General features: G+C 45.1%; 1 protein-coding gene across 1 annotated transcript; it reads right to left on the minus strand.

The window, feature by feature from the left end:
• Window positions 1-7,617: 7,617 nt before the first annotated feature.
• Window positions 7,618-22,701, minus strand: LBHD2 (LBH domain containing 2). The gene is made up of 3 exons (XM_056852123.1): window positions 22,613-22,701; window positions 12,057-12,240; window positions 7,618-7,688 (listed from the first exon to the last, which is right to left on the minus strand). The coding sequence occupies exons 1-3, from the start codon at window positions 22,697-22,699 to the stop codon at window positions 7,618-7,620; spliced, it is 342 nt and encodes a 113-aa protein (XP_056708101.1). The 5' UTR covers window positions 22,700-22,701.
• Between the last annotated feature and the right edge of the window lie 312 nt (window positions 22,702-23,013).

Below are 23,013 nucleotides of genomic sequence, written 5' to 3' on the forward strand. Positions count from 1 at the left end.
TCCTGGTTGTTATTGCCACCCCTTGCTTACCATAGGCACACCCCCCACACACACCTGTTGACACCACCACCACATCCTCCTCTGGGCCACTACCTCTGAGGTCCTGTGCTAAATTTCCAGACCGACTCCTCAGCATATATTTTGGTTGCTAAAGAAACCCAAAATGGTGATCAAATTCTGGACAGTTTACTTCTTTAAAAATCTGTGAATGTGCAGACGCTGCTAGTAAGGTTTTCTTGCGGGGGTGAAGCCCCAAATTTGGTTGTTTTTGCAAAGTTAGATATTTACAGAAGGTTCATTCATCGTTGTGGCTTCCCCACTGCATGGATTTTGCTATCTGCGCATGGGCCAGCACTTTAAAATGAAATCTAGCAATAGCCGTCATATAAAAGTACCATAGTGATTTGGTAATAAACGCCCCACGAAACTTGGACTCAGCCATTGCAAAATGTTGCAAAACTCATGCATATTAATCTTGGGGAGCATTTCTATGAAATTCAGTCGAGATTGTATCGTTCTCCTGCTAGGGTGAAGAGAATCTATTTTATAGGCCAGGACACCTGCTGAGTTCAAGGAAGGAGAGGAGCAGATCGGCTTCCTTCTTTGAAATGGTATGAAAATAACTTCATATTGGAAATTAGTTTTATATAACAGACATGCTAGGCAATGACATCGCGTTGGATCTGCTTGTGGTGTGGCTTGGTTATTTGAAAGCTATTACTGTATGTGATGATTTGGAAATAGCTGTTACCTAAATGTGGAAAAAAACTAGATTGTCCAGTATTAACTGGTTTAGAGTTTGGGAAACCAGTAAATGGTCTGATATTTCCAGGGTTCAGGAAGAGCAACAAGCAAATAATGCAAAAATGGACAATTTTCTCATTCCTTGGAGCGATAAACACGAGACAATGTATGTCAATGTGCATTGATTAAACGTTTATGATCTATTGTCCATGAAGATATAATTGTGTAGACATTTTTTGGCGGCTCTGTCTTTAAAAGAGACTTATTTTGCACAATATGGAGGCATGCTGTATGTTTGTTCCATAGGCAAAAATCAAAATACCAGCGCAATGACACAGTGAGCTGCCATCCTAAATGTAACAGCCAAGAAACATGCTTTTATTGACTACCACAAACTAATTACAGGTTGAGTATCCCTTATCCGAAATGCTTGGGACCAGAAGCATTTCAGGTTTCAGATTTTTTCGGATTTTGGAATATTTGCATATACATAATGAGATATCTTGGGGAAGGGACCCATGTCCAAACACGAAATTCATTTATGTTTTACATACACCTTATACACATAGCCTGGAGATAATTTTATACAATATTTTAAATAATTTTGTGCATGTGGGGCATCATGGGGAACCTGCAGTTGGCGTGACCGCCTGCACACGTGCCATTTAATTACCCTTTGTGGGTCGCTCAAAAAGTGTTGAATTTTGGAGCATTTCAAATATCGGATTTCCAGATAAGGGATACTCAATCTGTATGAATGACCGAAGAATCTACCCAGTATCGGTTCAGTTTTTCCTCTGCCTCCTCAGTGCTCTTCATAGCAAACAGGCCTTTGTACAGCAAGGCGCAAAGTTCCCCGTATCTTGGTATCTAAGCTCTGTCAATGATTTTTCATCAGTTCATTATCCCAAGACATTCAAGGGAAACACATTTAGAAACGAAAGTGTTTGTTTCTTCTGGTGCCAGATTCCCCTCTCCCCTTCTCTTAACAAAGAGAATAGAAGAAGAAAGTGCTGCCCCAAAGCTTCATGGGAGCATCTGACAAGCCCCAAAGCTTCATGGGAGGCTCTGATGTGCAGGCAGCTATATCCTTTGCCAGCGTGGGATAGTAGTTAAGAGCAGTGGACTCTAATCTGGGTTTGATTCATCACCCCTCCACTTGAGCAGCAGACTCTAATCTGAAGAACCGGGTTGGTTTACCCTCTCTTCCACATGAAGCCTGCTGGGTGACCTTGGGCTAGTCACAGTTCTCTAAGAGCTCTCTCAGTCTCACCTACCTTACAAGGTGTCTGTTGTGAGGAGAGGAAGGGAAGGAGATTGTAAGCAGGTTTTATTCTTTTTAAAAGGTAGAGAAAATCAGCATATAAAAACCAACTCTTCTTCTTTGCAGGTGAACCTGAATAATCCAGGGGGTCAAAGCACCAGCAGTGCAAAGCACAAGGGACCCCGCATCCAAGGTGCCTGCAGAATGGATAGCTCCAGTCTGACCCAAATAACTGAGCCAAGATGGAAACCACAATCCAGAGGGGGCTTTAAGTATGCCCCAATGGACCTGGATGGCCCAGGCTAGCCCAATCTCATCAGATCTCGGCTGCTAAGCAGGGTTGGCCGTGGTTAGTACTTGGATGGGAGACCACCAAGGAAGTTCAGGGTCGCTACAGAGAGGCAAGCAATGGCAAACCACCTCTGTTCTTCTCTTGCCTTGAAAACTCTATGGGGTTTCCGTAAGTTGGCTGCGACTTCACAGCACTTTCGGGACCTACATCAGTACCTCTGTCTTATCCCAGCTCACCAGGGCCGTTTCAGCTGAGCCCAATCTTAGTTTGAATCAGTCCCTTGAGTGCCCAATAGCTGGATTAAAAAAACATGCTAGGAGCCCTGATCACAGAACTCCCAGGATCCCCCTTGTTTTAGCTCTCCCAGACGGCTTTTGAAACTCCCCTGGAGTTTCAGTCAACTCTCTTTGCAGTATGTGGAGCTGGTGTTCAAGAAAGCCCAGTCCAGAGCACTGGTGAGCCCAACTGAAGACATTTGAATATACAACACTGCCTTAGGCTGTGTTAGATCCTTGCTCTGAAACAGTCAGGATTGTCTACTCAGACTGGCAGTGGCTCTCTAGGGCAGGGGAATCCAGCCCCTTGAGAGCTCTTATCCAGCTAGGGTTGCCAGCTCAGGGAAATATCTGGAAATACTGGGAGATTTTTGGGGCGGAGCCTGAAGAGCACAGGGTTTGGGGAGGGACTTCAATGCCATAGAGTCCAATTGCCAAAGCAGCCATTTTCTCCAGGGGAACTGATCTCTATCGGCTGGAGATCAGTTGTAAAAGCGGGAGATCTCCAGCTACCACCTAGAAGTTGGAACCCTACATCCGGCCCGTGAGCCAGCCACCACTCCCTCTCAAGCTGGGCTGGCGAGGCATGGCCCGGCCCAATCAAGTGATCCCCTGCCCTTACTGGGAACTTGGCAGCTCTAGCAACATGTTTTGCACTGCAGCGGCTTGTGGATCTAAAGTAGGTCTCCCACTTACCCACCTGGGTTAGGGAACTACCCACACCCAACCCTAATTTCCTGCCCTCAAGGAACTGAGGAGCAAGAGAAAAAAATGGCCTCCACATAGTGAATTTCAATGGTAAAGACCACAGAGGCTAGGGGAGGCAGCCTAGAGTGTCACCTGGAAGTTATGTCACATCTCTGAGCTCCATCCTCCCCAGGCACCGCTCCCAAAACCTCCCAGCATTTGCTGAAGCAGAATTGGGAACCCTAAACTGTACAGAGCATTGAAACATCCCAATGTACCGCTTTATGTGTGGAGAACAGAAAACGTAGTTTTAAAAGAAATGTTTAATATACCAGCTCATCAAATCAGGTCCATTGTAGGCCTTTAATTGACTAAATACATCTACAGGACACACAGTAGTTGAAAGTTTTGTACAGATGGGAATTCCCCCCTCCTCCCAGCCATAGCCCAAGAAACCAAAAAACAAATGGAAAATACTACAAAGGAGCAGAATTCAACAATATATTATTCCATAAAACCTTTTCCTGCCCACACTGCATATAATATACTACAAAAATATGATCAAAATTTTTTTCTCCTTTTTAGTTTCTACAAAGCTTTTTTCATCCAGAAAAAATAATGATACAAAAGCCACCATTAGGTTTCCCAGACAGACACCACTGCTGTACACAGATCAAATAATATGATGTGTATATATATTGGCCCTAAGAGAGCTGCTGATTGAAGGAATTCCTGATCACTTTGGTCCATGCCCCAGACCTCGCAACCCATTCTACTTCAACATTTAATAGAACTGTTTAGTACTAATAGATCATTATAGTGCTATAATGTACAGCTAAAATGCTGTATCCCTGACCTGGATAGCACAGGTTAGCCTGATCTCGTCAGATCTTAGAAGCTAAGCAGGGTCAGCCCTGGCCAGTATTTGGATGGGAGACCTCCAAGGAATACCAGGGTTGTGTTGGGGAGGCAGGCAATGGCAAAGAGCCAGCATGGTGTAGTGGTTAAGAGCGGTGGACTCTAATCTGGAGAACCGGGTTCGATTCCCCACTTCTCCACATGAAGCCTGCTGGGTGACCTTGGGCCAATCATAGTTCTCTCAGAACTCTCTTAGGACTGCCTACCTCACAAGGTGTCTATTGTGGTGAGAGGGAGTGGAGGCAATTGTAAGCCGGTTTGAGACTTCTTAAAAAGGTGAGAAAATCAGGGTATAAAAACCAACTGTTCTTCCTCTGCAAACCATCTCTGAATGTCTCTTGCCTTGGAAAACCCCACCGGGGGTCACCATAAGTCAGACGTGACTTGACGACAAGAAAAAGTGCTGTAATAGTGACCGGTTTTTAAAAGTCCTCTGGTAGTGCAGCTGGGAAAATGGCACCTATGAGGCCTAATGGTGGGAAAATGGCAGGGATGTGGGCAGGATCTTTACAGGGCAGAAAAATACACACCGGAGTGGTGTAGTGGTTAAGAGTGGTAGTTTGGAGCAGTGGGCTCTAATCTGGAGAACCGGGTTTGATTCCCCACTCCTCCTCCAATTCTTCTTCTTCATTTCAGATGGCTCACTAACGTACTTGGAATGCATTCCTTCCAGAGAGATACGTTTGAGAAGAAACACATGATGGAGGACGATTTTGTCTGGAAACTTCATTAAAAAGGGGGGGGGACTCCAGTCTGGAAGCCAAGGAAGAAAAGTCCTCTGTGGTAAAGCAGACAATTGCCTTTATGTTGAGTGAAAGTCTATTAAACAATAATTGTAAGTTGCCAAAGAAATGACCAGAGGTCACTCCAGGTTTTGAGCTAATGGCATCTGGCTAGATGGGTACCCCAGTGAGCTATCTTGGACTGTGTGTGTTTGGCCCTTAAAGCCCTTTTTAGGCACAGAAGAATATAAGAGTGTAGAATATCACAACTTGAAGCTTTTGGATTGGCCAAACCTGGTATAAATGTCAGGAAGGTGATCTTCTGCCATGCTTGGTCAACGGAGCAGTACCATCTTCCAGCCGTGCTTTTAGGTTCCTGCTTTTGTGCTCAGCCTCAGGAACCAGACCTGGGTGAGAGGACACTGGCACCACATCTGGATTTGGGCGCAGGTGCCCAAAGCTCCAGGCAGCCCTAACTTTCATGCTTAGCAAGCAGCTTACATTTGGCACATTGAGAGTTACTGGTTCCAAGGATTGAGGGGACAAACTGGGCACCAGCAGAAACCGGCTTGTTGTTATGAGCTGTGTTTTGGCCCAACTCCACTATGGACTGCATTCTCTTAAGCACATTTTTAAGTCCGTGCAGAAAACTTAATCAGGAAGTAACTAAAATAAGAACCTGAGTACACCTATAAGTCACCTTTGCTAAGATGTAAGCAGATTAAGGCCTGATTCTCATATTAATTTTATTATTAATTATACAGCCAGTGCCATCGATGCACACTTTGATCTGGTCAAAGCACCAAAACACTATATTGCCCCCCCCCACACCATTTTTATAGGGTACATTTTCCCCAAGAATATAACCCCTACACACACACCAGAAAGTGAGAGCTGGTATTTACACTGTCCGGGAGAAACTTAGCTTCCAGTGATTCTGCAGGGCATTGTAAAGACCATATATCACCGGTGGGGTTAAATGCAAAAGAAAACTTGTGTGAAAATATTTGGGTGGGTCAACTCGCAGCATCAAGAATCAGGCCTAACTGTGGTATGATCTTGAAGTATATCTAACTTACACATTTCTATCAGCTTTATCATGCCAGTCACGTGGCCTGTCATGGATTCCCCCAGATAATCCTCTAGTTTGGTGAGGAAACTACACAAAGCCCACAGAGATTTCCCTGGCAGAGGGAATAACGGTTTCATTTTATAGTCTAAATGGCACCTTGCAAGTTCTCTGCATCTGTACAAAAACCCTCAGCGGAATAAAAGTATCGCACATGAACACACATAATGAGCTGCCTTGTACTAAATCATTGGTTCATCAAGATTAGTACTGTCTACTCAGACTGACAGCAGCTCTCCGGAGTCTCAGCTCGAGATCTTTCACATCACCTACTGCCTGGTCCTTTTTAACTGGAGATGCTGGGGATGGAATCGGGGGCCTTCTGCGTGCGAAGCAGAGGCTCTTCCACAGAGCCATAGCCCCTCCACAAAGGAGGTAAGACATTATGGTGCGCAGGGACAAATATTAATAGCCATAAGATGCGCCTCTTATCCATTCCAGCCAGTTCATGCCCAGTCGTAGACCCAAAAAAGGACATAAAATTCCCAGCAGGGTCAGACAAGGACTGACCTATGCACAAATCTGCAAACAGAATCCACTTTATATATATTTATATATATATTTATATGTGCGTGTATGTGTATATATATATAAAATGTCATAAAAATAGCAACAATATTTCATATTAACACTCTGGAGCAAATTCAACCTTGATGTGAGCTGCAGCTGCCTCTTTTTTCTTTTCGATATAGCATCAGGTTACAGCAGGATGGAATTTGGACCACTGGTCATATGCGCAAAGGTAAGCAAAGCCCGGCCAATCTAATGGGTCACAAAAACTGACTCACTCCACAAACACTGACAAACACGCTATTTCCCTCCAAGAAAAGTACACCAGTAAAAGAGTTCCTTAAACATTTGTCTCATTTTCTTTAAAATACGTTTTGTTAATAAAAGGCTGGTTCCTTGGAATTTGCACCAAATTTTTTTTAAAAAATAAGAGGGTTTGGGCAACAGGATAAATGATAGGTTTGCGTTCACTAAAAGGCCGTCTTGAATTTTCATATAGCCCAGGTTCAAAAGTTAGACTTGTGTCTCTATACAAAAAAAGGTACAAAGTCAAAGGGTGACATTATATTACATATTATTCATAATATCCATAATATCACAGTGCTAGTTTTTAAATGGCTAAAACAAGAGAGGTTTAACAGATTATACGGTGTTCTGAAGCAACGCAACCGCCTTTTTGTGTTACTGCCAATACTGAACGGCAGCCTTACCTTAATAAGGCAATTTCACTACAAAAGTGCTAATTGCAACTAATTGAGTGTTTTCTTTGTGTGTATGTGTGTATCTGTGCGCTTTCCTTTGTGGACCTGATTAGAAGTAGCTTGAATGTATTCCTTAATGTGCTTCGCTGTTTCCAAAGGAAATTTTAAGTGACATGAATCCCAGCCTTGGAAAGGTAAACGTCGAAAGGAACAGTTCTAAAGCCCACGTAACTCCTCACCATGTACTAACTTAATCAAAAAAAACCTTTTTTGCACTTTTAAAATAGACCGTGTTGACACGTCTTCGGAATGTGCTGGCTTCCCAACTAGGTCGGCACCAAAAGCTTCAACGTCTGGCCTGCTGAATGAAGCGCCTTAGTCATCTTCCTCAGTTCTGCTTTCGGTGGATTCTGTGCTTTCTCCCGCTTCTTGGTGAGGTGGGCTACCTGTGGAGAAATGAGGCATTGAGTACATGGAGCTCCTCTCAGAAGGAAGACCAAACCATATACTAAAAAATACTAAAACACAGCGGCTTAATCAACACCCCCCCCCCCGGGCATGAAACATAGGAAGCTGCCTTGTGATGGGTGAAGTCCTAGTGTTTGTTGGCAGACAACATGAGGACTTTGTTGGGCGATGGGAATTTTTTGCCTCCCAGACTCACACACGCTCATTTCTCCTCATCTTTCCCCTCCAAACCTTGTTGGCCTCCTCACAGTGCTTCTAACAGCCGCTACTGGCTCCATTTGCGAAAGCACATTATTTATGTGACTCGTCTTGTTAGTGGCTTCCTAGAGGCACCTGGTTGGCCACTGTGTGAACAGACTGCTGGACTTGATGGGCCTTGGTCTGATCCAGCAGGGCCTTTCTTATGTTCTTATGACTGCACTTAGGTTTGCAATGGAGCTAATAGCAGCTCCACAGGATGATTTGAGGAAGTTAAAATGGCATGGGGAGAGGGGGCTGAAGCTGCTTCTACCCCCACACTGGAGTCATGAAGAGAAAAGGGCCATGGGTGAGTCTGGGAAACTCTGTGTTCTCACTGAATGTCTGATGCAATGCCCTTGGGGCATAGAATCAAGGCAATGGTTATAGAATCATATCATAGAGTTGGAAGGAGCCATACAGGCCATCTAGTCCAACCTCCTGCTTTAAGCTTCTGCTTAAAGACTGCCAGTGAGGGGGAGCCTACCACCTCCCCAGGTATCTGATTCCACTGTCAAACAACTCTTACTGTAGAAAAAATTCCCCTAATATCCAGCTGGTACCTTTCTGCCCGCAATTTAAACCCATTATTTTGAGTCCTATCCTCTGCTGCCAACAGGAACAGCTCCCTGCCCTCCTCTAAGTGACAGCCCTTCAAATACTTAAAGAGAGCAATCACAAACAAACACAAGGACATGGTAATGTGTGAAGTCCCCCTTACACTGAGTCAGACTTGTGGTCCGTCTCACTCAATATTGTCTACTCTAACTGGTAGCTGCTGTCCAGGGCCTCTAACATTTGCGGCCTGAGACGCTTTATTTATTTATTAAAACATTTATATCCTGCCTTTCCTTGTGGTTTAACTCGGCCTTGCAGTGTCTCCTGAAGATCTTCAAGGAGGGCCCCCCTCCCACCTCTTCAGGGAGCCCATTCCACAGAACTGGAGCCATGATGGAAAAGGCCTGGGCTCAGGTCCATGCCAAATTGGGCCACTTGACGTGGTGGGGTAGCCAACAGAGGGCTGCCTGATGACTGTAGTTGTTGAACAGCGACATGTGGAATGAGATGGTCCTTCAAATATGCTAGTCCCAGCTTGTGAAGGGCTCTAAAGTCATAACCAGCACTTTGAACTGAACTTAGAAAGCGACTGGCAGCCAATGTAGCTGTTTCAAAATGGGCGACATATGTTCCCAGCAACTAGCTCCTAACAGCCGCTGGGCTGCCATATTCTGGACCAGATGTACTTTCTGGGCTGTCTTCAAGGGCAGCCCCACATCAAGCGCATTGCAGTAATCCAACCGTGAGGTTACAGAAGCATGGATCAGCATTAGGGTTGCCAACCTCCAGGTACTAGCAGGAGATCTCCTGCTAATTCAACTGATCTCCAGCCGATAGAGATCAGTTCACCTGGAGAAAAATGGCCGCTTTGGCAATTGAACTCTATGGCATTGAAGCCCCTCCCTTCCCCAAACCCTGATCTCCTCAGGCTCCGCCCCAAAAACCTCCCGCTGGTGGCGAAGAGGGATCTGGTAACCTTAATCAGCATGGCTATATAGCTGAGCTGAGAGTTGGCAGATCAGATGCAGCGGACAGAAGGTGCTCTCGGCCACCACGCCAACCTGCTTTTCAAACAGCAAGGCAGGGTCCATGAGCACTCCAAGCTCTTAACCTGCTGTGGAGATGCCTGGGAGCGAACACAGGCATTGAACACTCTTCCTCCAAAATGCTTTCCTTCACATACCCCTCCCCCACCCCACTTCCATTTCCACACAGAGGTTGTGGGGATTAGGGAAATGTGGTGAGCAAGGAAAGCTGTAGCATCCTTTCCTGCTTTTCTGTTGAAAAGAACAACAAGAAGAAAAACAAGAAGAAGAACAAGAAGAAGAAGAACAAGAAGAAGAGTTGTTTTTTATATGCCGACTTTCTCTACCACTTAAGGAAGAATCAAATCAACTTACAGTCACATTTCTCCCTTCCCCACAACAGACACCTTGTGAGGTAGGTGGAGCTGGGAGAGCGTGACCGTCGTGGGAGCTGGCAGATTATGCCAACGTCCAGGAATGACCACCAATAACCACCAGAGCTAATAGAAATGCAGTTGTTTATTTTTACAGTGCTCAAATACATACTCTCTTTCCACCACTATCTCCCGACCCAGACTCATGGAGTCTAAACTATTTATACACAACCCCACCACTAGGCATTAATTAGTGAGTCAGGCTGAGTCACCCTCCAGGTGCAAGCATCACCTGAGCTTCTGGCCTCAACTGGTTCTAGCCAGTGTAACCTCCTAGGGGCTTTCCATGCTATTACAGCACTCCAGGTTGACAGTTAGATCCCCTCAATCTAACACCAGCTATTGTCACAGCTAATATGACAGCCTTGCAAATTCCGACACTCCTTCTCAAGTATGTCATATTAGTTTGGTTAGCTGTAAGAATCTGTTGCAACCCACCGCTTTGGTAAACAGATCTGCTACATTTGTTACACCTGCACATTTTAACACAGTAATCAGATTATTATTCACCGCAGCCGATACATTCTCGTACCTTATCTTAACATGCTTGCTCTTGCCTCTAAAAGACTGCTCATTAGCAAGAGTTTTCGCTGCTTCATTATCTGAAAACACTTTTACAGGCAGTGATACATTTACATCCAACTCATTTAATAAGTACACAAACCATTCCACTTGATTTGTACATTCGCTAATGGCGCTATACTCTGCTTCACACGAGCTAGTAGCCACGAATGATTGCTTCTGAGATTTCCAATGAATTGGTGCTTTTCCCAGAAATATTATATACCCTGTGGTGGACCTCGCATTTTTCTGATCACCCCACGAAGTATCAGCGTAAGCGGTCAGGCTTCCTTCCTCTGCTCTCAAGTGCAGCTGCTTATCCACGGAACCTTTTAAATACCTAAGGACCCGCTTAGCAGCCTTCCAGTCTCTTTGTTTCAGAGACATGTTTTGCTTAGTAAGACAGTGCACAGCTTGATATATATCTGGCCTTGACCAGCAAGCTAAGTAGAGAAGACTCCCGACCAGAGATTGGTATAACGCTCTGTCACACTCCTCTTGTCCTTCTGCCTCATCTTTAACATACCCTGTGACCATTGGGGTATCCACAGCATTTGCATTTGTCATGTTATACCGTTCCAGCAATTTCTGTATCTTCCTTGGCTGAGATAAGGAATAAACACCATCCTTGCCTCTACACACCTGAACCCCCAAATAATTCTGGATTGGTCCCAAGCATTTCAGTGTGAACTTTGTGCCCAACTCCTTCTGAAACTGTACTTGGTCTTGGGTATTATTAGTCACCATACAAAGATCATCAACAAAAATTATCAAGTAGGATACATTCTGGAATAGACAGGAGTCAGCCACACTCTGTGTGAATCCTAATTGTTTTAGAGCTTTGTCAAGACAGGTGTTCCATTCCCTAGCTGATTGACGGAGACCATAAAGCGCATTATTGAGCCGTAAAACCTTGGCTCTCTCCTTCAGCTCAAAACCGGGAATCTGCTCCATGTAAACTGTTTCCTTTAACGGAGCATTGAGGTATGCTGTTTGTACATCATAGTGATACACCTCTAACTTCTTTAATCCTGCCACTGCCAGGACAGTTTTCACTGTCTCAGAAAACCGGACACACTACAGAGCCGCTGCTCAGCTGCCACACAGACCGTGGGGAGGTAAACACCAGTTTTTTGATATGCAAAGTTTTAGGCACATGAAGAACAAATCAGAGAAGAAGGGAGAAGGGCAAATGCACCATCTCTTCGCACCATTTTAAGTGAAAGGCTGCATGAACACATGAAGCTGCCTTATGTTGAATCAGACCCTTGGTCCATCAAAGTCAGTATTGTCTACTCAGACCGGCAGCGGCTCTCCAGGGTCTCAGGCAGGGATCTTTCACATCACCTACTTGCCTAGTCCCTTTAACTGGAGATGCCAGGGATTGAACCTGGGACTTTCTGCATGCCTAGCAGATGCTCTACCACTGAGCCACAGCCCCTCCCCATGAAATCAAGTCAGTACAGTCACACCCTTGTGCTGTTTTGAAAGTGCCATTAAAAAAATACAGATGAGCTAAAAACATTCATACTTTCAAGACCCTCCTGCTTCTGCTGCTGCGCCTGAGCTCTCTTCTTCTCATCCATGGACTTCAGGTCGTCCGGCGGCCAACGAAGCTCTCCGCTTTCGACATCCCCCGACTCAGTTGGCTCTACTACAATGGACGGTAATCTTTTCGAAAGCTTAGGGTACTTTTCGTGCGCATCTGGAAAAGGCTGAAATGACATTGATATCTATTTTAATTACAAAATCGAAAATTTCTCAATCACTTTTCTTGTTTGCAATTTTTAAAAAAAATCAACATCCAGCATTAAAATGACTGAAAGTTACTGAAGAATAACTCTGCAATGGAATCATTGTTGGGATGTTTCTTTAAAAACTCGTTGGGTATTAAAAAAAAAAAGCTAAGAAATATATTGTGATTTCAATAGGTCTTTCCACATGAAAAGTGTGTTTAAACCCAGGATTGTTTCTCCTTAGATTATTTTTTATTAGGAAAAACAAGTTTCTATTATTTTTCTAGGGGACATCACGGTCTGGAAAGAATATGGTCTGATTACTTTGAAAGATTTTTTGAGAATAGTCATGTTTCATCATATAAAGAGATAATGGAAGTAATGGGTGGGGAGAGAACTCCACTCTTTCAATACAGAGGTGGTCTTAGCCAAAGGGCCACAGAGGCAGCTGCCCCTTGCCCCAACCCCCCAAGAAGGGGGGGTAAAGAAAAAAAGCAGACCACCAGTTCCACTTGCCCCATCGAGGGCTTAGGGCAGCTGGCATCCAGTGGTAGCGGTGGCTCCTCATGTGGGCTCCTCTGATCCTGGAGAGAATAGATATTCATCATGACTAGCATCCATTTTTACTAGTAGCCATGGATAGCCCTCTCCTCCATGAACATGTCCACTCCCCTTTTAAAGCCTTCCGAGTTGGCAGCCATCACCGCATCCTGGGGCATCCTGGCTCCACAATTTAACTCTGCGTTGTGTGAAGAAATACTTCCTTTTGTTTGTTTTGAATCTCTAACTTCCAGCTTCAGCAGATGACCCCACGTTCTAGTATTATGAGAGCTGGAGAAAAGCTTCACCCCGTCAGCTCTCTCCACACCACGCATAATTTTATAGACCCCTATATTTTATAGACCTACCTTACATGGTCGTTGCTGTGAAGATAACAAGAGAGGAAGGAAGAATGATGAAAATTGTTTTGGGTCCCCATTGAGGAGAAGAGCTTGGTATAAACAAAAGAACTGAATATATTCTCATTCTCTGTGGAAGATGTCAAAGAAGCAAGGCCAATTTTGTGTACACTTGTTGGCGCTGTCTTTGGATTCAAACTTTTCAAGTTTACTGACACAAGAATAATTCGTGATGTGACAGATTGTTTATTATGCCAAGTCCGTTGTGCTACGTGAAGGGCTGGACAGAAGAGACTGATTTGGACATGATTTTTAGCTTATTTACTACGTATTGCAGCTAATTGGTGGGAAGATCAGCACTGCCCTCAATTTCTGGATGGCATCATAATGCATGATAAATTGTTTTAATGACAAAATAACCTTATGTTGTGAAATCTTGATAAACAGATGCAAGACAGATAGACTTATTTGGTCTTAACAAGGATGCTGGCATTCTTTGCCCCCCCTCCCATAGAATGCCAAATGTCCTCATGACAGGTACGGTCCTTCTGCATCTGTGCTGGCAATAGGGTTGCCAACTCCAGCCTTGAGAAATTCCTGGAGATTTGGGAGCAGTGCTGTGGAGGGGGGAATTTGTGGACTCTACGGTATACCATAGAGGCTGCCCTCCAAAGCTGCCATTTTCTCCAGGGGAACAGATCTCTGTAGTCTGGAGATCAGTTGTAATTCCAGGAGAACTCCGGGCCCCACCTGGAGGTTGGCAGCTCTAGCTGGCAAGGTACACACCATGGTATCCAGCTATAGTTCAACAGAGCCCTGTTCCTCCCACTAGGCATAAGGAGATCTGTAAATGCCTCCCATGTCTAGAATACTTGGTGGTGATATAGGAGGTACACTCAGAACTCTCTGACGTAGCCTCGCTGCATTGACTATTCAGAGGTTCCCAAACTGTGCTCCGAGGAGCACTTGGTGCTCTGCAAAACATCTCCTAGTGCTCCATGAAGAGATTGGAAAGAAAAATACTACTGTCATTGGGTTTAGTATACAGATGCTAGGTGAAAATTGGTGCTCCATAACAAATTTCTCTCCAGAAAAGTGCTCCATGACTCAAAAGGGTTTGGGAACTTCTGGACTATATGGTCACCAGTACACGTGGCCGGTGGCAGTTAGAATGACAGTGAGTTAGAGCAACATGGCTCCATTGAGCCCCGTGTGGATTGTTCCTCATATGGGGAAGAATCACACCCTCCATTTCTAGTCTAATTATCTGTGCTATCTTTGATATGATTATGCTAATTACGCAATTGTGCTTTGCTGCGAGATGCTGCATTATGTAGGTGGGATGAGGACTTCCTTCGACAGCCAGTCAGCTCCTAAGATCAGAGAAGCACCTTTTGCTATACTAGGATATGGTGAGTGTATGAGAGACAGACAGACAGACAAAGACTGACACTGTCATCCTCTGTAGGGCTACTCCAATCAAAGCCCCCTAAAGTCAATAGACTTAGACAGTAACTCTGCATAGGGTTGCATAGTCAGCCATTAAGTGCATTTTCAGTGTTTGTCTGTTCCACAGTAAAACCTAAACTGACTTGAATGCAGATGTGGAGAAATGTCCCCTTTTCTACATTCTATCTGAACATGCATGTGTACTAGGGTTGCCAGGTCTCTCTTCGCAACCGGCGGAAGGTTTTTGGGGCTGAGCCTGAGGGTGGGGTTTGGGGAGGGGAGGAACTTTAATGCCATAGAGTCCAATTGCCAAAGCTGCCATTTTCCTCCAGGGGAACTGATCTCTATCAGCTGAAGATCAGTTGTAACAGCAGCAGATCTCCAGATAGTACCTGGAGGTTGGCAACCCTAACATGCACATACTTCCAGGAAATCTCCGTAGGAGGGTTTAGTGTCCCATGTGAAAACATCACCTGACTTTGACAACTGTCGTGGGGGTGTGTGTGAGATTTCCAGGCCCCTTCCCTGACTTTTCAACTTCCATTTTTTAAAAAAACAAACAAAAAACCAACACTCTGGTGCCTTTAACTTGTGCAGATGTAGCAGTATTCTTCCCAATTACCTATTATGAAAAAAAAGCTTGTTCCTACCTTCCAGCATTGCAGCCAATGCATGCTTGGGAACTGGAATAAATGTTTAGAACTGCACTCTTAAATTTAAATGCTGTAAGCCAGTGAGGTCTATAGATTCGAGGGCAGGACTAGATTTGGGGAAACCCAGGTTCAAATCTCCACTTATCATGAAACTCAGTGGGTGATCTTGGATCAGCCTAACCCTAACTCTGAGGATCGTTGTGAGGACGAATCAAAGGATGCCAGACTTCTTGGAGGAAGAGCAGGATAAATAGGGTGTTGATTAAATTACAGAATGCACTTCGTTTTAAATGTATCGGGCTATTCCACATTGATTTCTCTCCACCACACCACACCCCCACAAAATTCCTTGGCTATATGCCTAGAAAAATGTGATTCAGCTGAAGAGTCCAATTTTCCTGCTGCATCTAACAGGCAATTGGATGGAATTGGATGCGATTCCTACAAATAGGAATTTTGTGAATGTTGCCTGTGGGGAGGAACATGTAGGGTTGCCAACCTCCAGGTTCTAGCTGGAGATCTCCTGCTATTACCACTGATCTCCAGCCGATAGAAATCAGTTCACCTGGAGAAAATGACCGCTTTGGCAATTGGACTCTATGGCATCAAAGTCCATCCCCTCCCCAAACCCCGCCCTCTTTAGGCTCCACCCCAAAAACCTCCCACTGGTGGCAGAGGGACCTGGCAACCCTAGGAACATGGCACGTTGGATGGAATTCCTACAAATAGGAATTTTGTGAATGTTGCCTGTGGGAGGGAACATGGCACGTCTCTTTTCTTCTCCCTCTGCTTTCCTCGGTCCCCTTTCTACGGGTTCAAAAGTTGAGATGCTTTTAGCATAGCCACATTTCAGGAAAGCAGGCACCTGTAGCCAACGCAAACTTCTCAGAAGAGAAGCAGCTTTCCGGCATCTCCCCTGCAATCCAAGTGGCTCACACGTGTAGGGTTGTCTGCCTGGGACCTGGCAGGAGGGTTGTGGGAGGGGGGCAACTTCCTGAGAGAAAAATAAGGCCATAGACTTTCTGGCAATTGCTAGAGCTACCCTTATTTCCAGGGAGCTCTAGGAATAGTCAGGAACTCTATGGTCAGAACTGCATGTAGATGTGTGGGTTAAGTGCCGTCAAGTCGCTTCCGACTCATGGCGACCCTATGGATCAATGTCCTCCAAAACATCCTATTTTTAACAGCCTTGCTCAGGTTTTGCAAATTGAGGGTCGTGGCTTCCTTTGTAGAGTCAATCCATCTCTTGTTGGGTCTTCCTCTTTTCCTGCTGCCTTCAACTTTTCCTAGCATGACTGTCTTTTCCAGTGACTCTTGTCTTCTCATAATGTGACCAAAGTATGATACATCAGTTTCATCAGCTCAGGCTTGATTTGGTCTATAACCCATTGATTTGTTTTTTGGGCGGTCCAGGGTATCCGTAACACTCTCCTCCAACACAACATTTCAAAGGAATCTACTTTCTTCCTCTCAGCTTTCTTCATTGTCCAGCTTTCACACCCATAAGGCCTTATTTTTCTTTTTAATGTTTCTCCACAGGATGATCACACCCCTCCCCGCTTGGCCCCAGTTTCCACCCACCAATCAGCCGAGCATTAGTGACAAGGGCTACAATTGGCTGGAGGTGTTCCCACCCAAAGTGGGCAAAAATTGGAATCCTAACAGCAGACATTTCCATTCAATTGTGCTCCAAGTAAATTAATAGGGGAGGCAGCACCATTTGGATCATCCTTGAAATGATCAGAAAATGAAGCCAAACCAGAAAGGTCGATTGGCTTACCAAATTCCCTGCCAAATTTTTAACACGGCTGACCTTCCAAAGGGGATACTACTCAGCATTTCAATGAAGGAAAAAAAAACTTGAACATGCTATTGAATGTAAATCCGAATATGCTATTTTCTTATGGCTGATGAATAAATCCATGTATTTTAGACTAAACTTGAAGAGATGTAATCCAACCGGAACACTGAGTTTGCAATGTAGGGTTCGTTGAGTAGCTATCCCTAGGGTTGCCAACTCCATGTTGGGAAATTCCTGGAGATTTGGGGGTTGCACCTGGGGAAGACAGTGTTTGGGGAGGGCAGGGACCTCAGCAGGGTATAATGCTAAAGAGACCACCCTCCAAAGCAACCATTTTCTCCAAAGGAACTGATCTCTGTAGTCTGGAGATCACTTGTAATTCCAAGAGAACTCCATGTCCCATGTGAAGATTGGCAACTCTACCCACCCCAAGCAATTCCTGTATGCTTTAAACATGTTAAGAAACTTGGAAACAACTTTTAATCAACCTTTCTTGCCCCTTCCCCCAATACATTATGCTTTATCAGAATTCTACTGTATTATTTAAGAATGCCAAGACTGGTAACAGGTGGGAAGATAGGGGACGGGGACATGGGTGTGTGAGATGTTGGCTGTGTCCCTACATCACTTCCTGAAAAAAACCTGACGCAAGGTAACTAGGAATTGCTCAAAACCACAGAGTTTCTGTAGGATTGCCAGATCCCTCTTCGCAACTTGCAGGAGGTTTTTTTTTTTGGGGTGGAGCCAAAAGGTGGGGTTTGGGGAGGGACTTCAATGCCATAGAGTCCAATTGCCAAAGTGGCCATTTTCTCCAGGTGAACTGATCTCTATCGGCTGGAGATGAGTTGTACCTGGAGGTTGGCAACCCTAAGTTTCTGACAGTTCCTAGAGCTACCCTGTGCCACTTCTGGGTTTTTTTCTGGAAGTAACATAGCAACACAATGTCACCATTAAAAAAAAAATAAACAGGGCCTGAGGGCATGGGATCCCTGCCCTGAATGGAGGATTGGCAGCCCATGTGTGGTGCAGCGATCCTTCTGGCTGCATGCAGATTTCTTGGGAAGAGACTGTCTTGGATTGCTGTGACCATGGCCTTTAGAAGTGCCCCACAGTGATATTTTCAAGCTGCTGCCACAGAACAAATAAGCAATGTGTAACAACAATACCCTTAAGAATGCAGAACTTGGTCTACATTGTCTCTTGGTCCTCATTGTCTCTTCAGTATGGCCTGCTGGCAAAACTAGTTGCCGACCAGATGTGGTTGCCATGGAGGCAACAGGCGACTGGGAGAGGAAAAGGTTTCACATTCACAGTTGATCTCTGGAAACAATAGACGACATCTGTGCTGCTAAATCGAAAACTTTCATCTTCCCCTCTTTTGTGCTTTCCTGGCATTGCCAAGCGACGATTTATTCACGGCTTCTTAAGAGTGGCAGTTTTTGCCACAACATGTTACCTAGGCCCTGTCATTCTGATGAGTATTATTGTGCAAGGGCAAAATCCAATAATTAATAACCCTTTGTGGGGGGGGGGAATGGGTGACAATACCAACCCAAGGCAGAGCGACAACTATTATGTTAATCTGACACCAATATTCTGTGGAATGCAGAAAGCAACGTCATTAGAGCAGAAGACAAAATATTTTTGGCTACTAAGTTTACCAGATCATTTTAAGTAGAAATTAACTTGGTGTTTTTCCTTTTTTACAAAACAACTGAATTTTAGTACATTTAAAACTCAATCCTATGCAGGTTTACTTGGAAGTAAGTCCCACTGAATCCAATGGAACTTACTCTCTAGGCTGGCAGGGTGTGGGGAATAGGGAAGCCCTTACTAGATGGCTAGCAGCCACTGAGTAAGATCTGGCTGATTTTGTTCTCTTCTTCTCTAGGGTTGCCTGGTCCCTCTTCGCTACTGGTAGGAGGTTTTTGGGATGGAGCTTAAGGAGGGTGCGGTTTGGGGAGGGGTTTCAATGCCACAGAGTCCAACTGCCAAAGTGCTCATTTTCTCCATGTGAACTGATCTCTATCTCTATGGGAGATCTCTAGCTAGTACCTGGAGGTTGGCATCCCTATCCTTCTCACAGGTACTCAAGTCCTTGGTGTGACCAGAGGTGTGGGCCAAATAGATGTGAGGAAGCTGTGTAGGGTTGCCAGTCTCCAGGTGGGGCCTGGAATTGTGACTAACCTCCAGACTACAAATATCATTTCCCCTGGAGAAAATTTGGAAGGTGGAGTCAGTGGTATTATACCCTGCTGAACTTCTTCCCCTCTCCGAACCCTGCCCTTCGTAGGCTCTGCCACCCAAAATCTCCAGAAATTTCACAATCCAGAGTTGGCAACCTTATATTCAAGTAGAAGAAGAAAACCTGGACCCTTGACATCTTTTTGCTTCCCCTGTTTGCGTAATGGTTACTGGCCCTCCTCCCTGGTTCTGGTGTTGCACGTCTATGTGTGAGGAAGGTGGGGCTGAGAGAGCTCTTAATAGAATTTGACTAGCCCAAGGTCACCCAGCTGGCTTCATGTGTAGGAGTGGGAAAACCAACCCGGTTCACCGGATTAGCAACCGCCGCTCATGTGGAGGAGTGGGGGAATCAAACCAGGCTCTCCAGAAAAGGGTCCACCGCTCCAAACCACCGCTCTTAACCACACTGGCTCTTGGAGTGAATTAATGGCCTGACTTGTTCTTCTGATACTGTCCTCTCACCCACTTACTGTCCACCTCCATGTACTCTGCTACCATGCTGACTTGCCATATCATGTTAATCGTTGGAGAACACATGCTGTTCTGTTAGAGGGAGGCTGCCTCGTTCAGTGTGTCTGAGAAGCATCAAGCACATTTTGGGCAACAGCCCAGTGTAAATAAGTATGTGTAGTCTGTCTGACCACCTGTTAAGTGGCAATGACAGCAGTTCTCAGTTTCAGAGCTATGAAGTGAATATTCTTTTTAATTAAAGTGGTGATGTTAAATATGATTAAAACATCCCTTTGTTTAGATGCGATGGTAAAACTCACAGCTTGATAAGTGGAGTGTGAGGAAAGAACAGAGGGGAATGTTAAAAAGTTCAATGCCTGATGGTTAGGGGAACACATGAAGCTGCCTTATACTGAATCAGACCTCTGGTCCATCAAGGTCAGTATTGTCTACTCAGACTGGCACCGGCTCTCTGGGGTCTCAGGAAAGGTCTTTCACATCACCTACTGCCGGGGAGATGCCGGGGATTGAACCTGAAACACACTTACCTTATACTGAAGCAGACCCTTGGTCCATCAAGGTCATCATTGTCTACTCAGACTAGTGGCTCTCGAGGGTCTCAGGTGAAGGTTTTTTTACATCTCCCTAGTCTGACACTCTAACAACTACACCATAGTGGCTCTCTCACTTTACTTACTTGGCCTTTTGTTTCATCACTATATCTGAGTTTTGCACACATGAAGCTGCCTTATACTGAATCAGAACCTTGGTCTATCAAGGTCAGCATTGTCTACTCAGACTGGCAGGGCCCCTCCAGGGTTACAGGTAAGGGTCTACTACCTAAATCAGATAAAGGTCTACTACCTGTATCTTTTTTTAACTGGAGGTGTCGGGGATTGAACCTGGGACCTTCTGCATGCCAAGCAGATGCTCTACCAAGGCCCCTGTCCTTACACTTCTTGCATTTGGGCCCTGAGATGCTCAGCAGAAAAGTAACTAAATTTAATAAATAGCCCGGGAACCAGCTCTTCAACCCCCCGCCCTTGCAGTGAATAGATTCCTGTTGACAGAGGTTTCACTTCATGCATCTCACAAAATGGGCTCTGTCTTGTGAACAATTGTGCTTCAATAAATCTAGTGTTCTTTGAGAGGAGGAGGAGGAGAAGGAGGAGAAGGAGGAGAAGGAGAAGGAGAAGGAGAAGGGGAAGGAGGAGTTGGTTTTTATATGCCGATTTTCTCTACCACTTAAGGGAGAATCAAACCGGCTTATAGTCACGTTCCCTTCCCCTTCCCACAACAGACACCCTGTGAGGTAGGTGGGGCTGAGAGAGCTCTAACAGAGCTGTAACTTGCCTAAGGTCACCCAGCTGGCTTCATGTGTAGGAATGGGGAAACAAATCCAGTTCACCAGATTAGCCTCCGCCGCTCATGTGGAGGAGTGGGGAATCAAACCCGGTTCTCCAGATCAGACTCCACCACTCCAAACCACCGCTCTTAACCACTACACCACGCTGGCTCCTACTTCAATGAAGTGGAGGAAATCTAGGATTGACTGTTCTCTTTTGGGGAAAGGCACTTTGAGGAAGAAGGAAGTGAGCACTAGAAAATACACGGCTGAGAACCACAATGCCCACGATGACATCACAGGTGGCATGCTTTGGCAGGCCGACCTGAGAATTCAAAGATCGAGACAGCATCGGACTCAATCATTTACCGATGTACACCTGACGGTGTAGCCGGTAAACCAATCCATTACCCTCCAGCAATAACTGCACACCATAAGATAACAGCGGATTACTATCAAACTGGGGAACGGTTGAAAAAGTTCAATGTGAGGTGAAAATTTGATTGAATGACTGCCCGGACCTGCTGAAGAAATATGTCTGAGACTAGACTTAATTAAAGGCCTGACACCCCAAACCACCTTGATTATTAGCTCGGTTTGAGAACACTGATTTGCCAAACTTAAAAAAAAAAAGAGTTCACCTTGGACAGCCATATTTTTGTTCATGAGATCTGCTCCAACAGCAGCATCCTATCTCCATTCCCTGCGGCGCACAAGAGGTCTTATACCCATAAGTGGCTGTCAATCATGACAGAGAGCAGCTCTCCCAGGTATTAGGCAGAGGCCTTTCCCAGCACTGCTATCTGAGTTGCTTTACCGGGGGGTGGGGGGTCGGTGGAACCATTGGCCTCAAACAAGAAAATCATGAAGGCAAGCAAAGACATGCTTGCGCTCAGCAAGTAAATAATCCTCAGAGGAATCACTTCTTTGCACAAAAGCTTACCACCAGCCAGAGCTGCCAAAGACCAACAACGGAAATTGTAAATTTAGAAGGCAAATCGGCACAATTATCAATGCTGTGATTGCATTACGTCATCCCTTTCTAAGGTTGCCCATGTTGCGCTTCACGGCTTGCGTCTCTCAAAAGCTGCCTGTTCGGACCTGAAATCCTCAGTGCGTATTTTCAATCTACCATTTGGTCGTTGCTCAACAGTAATTGTTGTGGACGTGACGGCGCTACTGGCGCTGTGTTGCATGAAGCGCTGTTAGCTTCCATGGAAGCCAAAAGGAACGTAGCCACAGGCTTCCAGGAAACAACAAACCGCTGGAAAATAAACACCCCAAAGAGGTTATAATCATTGCAAATTATAGTCAAGCAAGAATAAGTTAAGCATATAAACTGTATACCTCTGGTATGGAATTCTGGCCTTACTGTATAGGGCATTACTTAGCAGAGTTACACCAATGGACCAGAATGGTGTGATTCTGTTTGGGATTGTGCTGTGAATCTTCTTGATACATACTGCAGAAATACCACTCGCTAACTTTACTTTCTATACAGTTTGCTCACCTGGCTCGAAGTTCCTCCTTCTTCCTCCGGCTGGCTCAAGGTAAACTCCTCCATCACGGGTTCGCGTGTGTTCATCACCTCTGTCATGCTGCAAAGGTTAGAGCAGATTCGGAAAAGAACCAGTTTGAATTTTAAGGGGGGACATACTAGCCAAATGTTTACACACCTGTAAGCGTTTACTGAAACAATGGGGGAAACAGAAAGATAGGCTATCAGAGGTTTAAATCGACCGACTCACAACAGTGTCAGATTTATTTGTTTGTTTCCTCCCTCGTATTTATATCCTGCCCTCATTCCCAGCAATCCGGGCTCAGAGTGGGTCACAACATGGGAGAAAAGCTTCAGCAGCGGCAATATGCCCTGTGCACTTTAAACCTATGATTATGTGTCCATTTTCTATG

Source organism: Euleptes europaea, chromosome 6 (assembly GCF_029931775.1).
Source record: "Euleptes europaea isolate rEulEur1 chromosome 6, rEulEur1.hap1, whole genome shotgun sequence".
NCBI classification, from domain to species: domain Eukaryota; kingdom Metazoa; phylum Chordata; class Lepidosauria; order Squamata; family Sphaerodactylidae; genus Euleptes; species Euleptes europaea.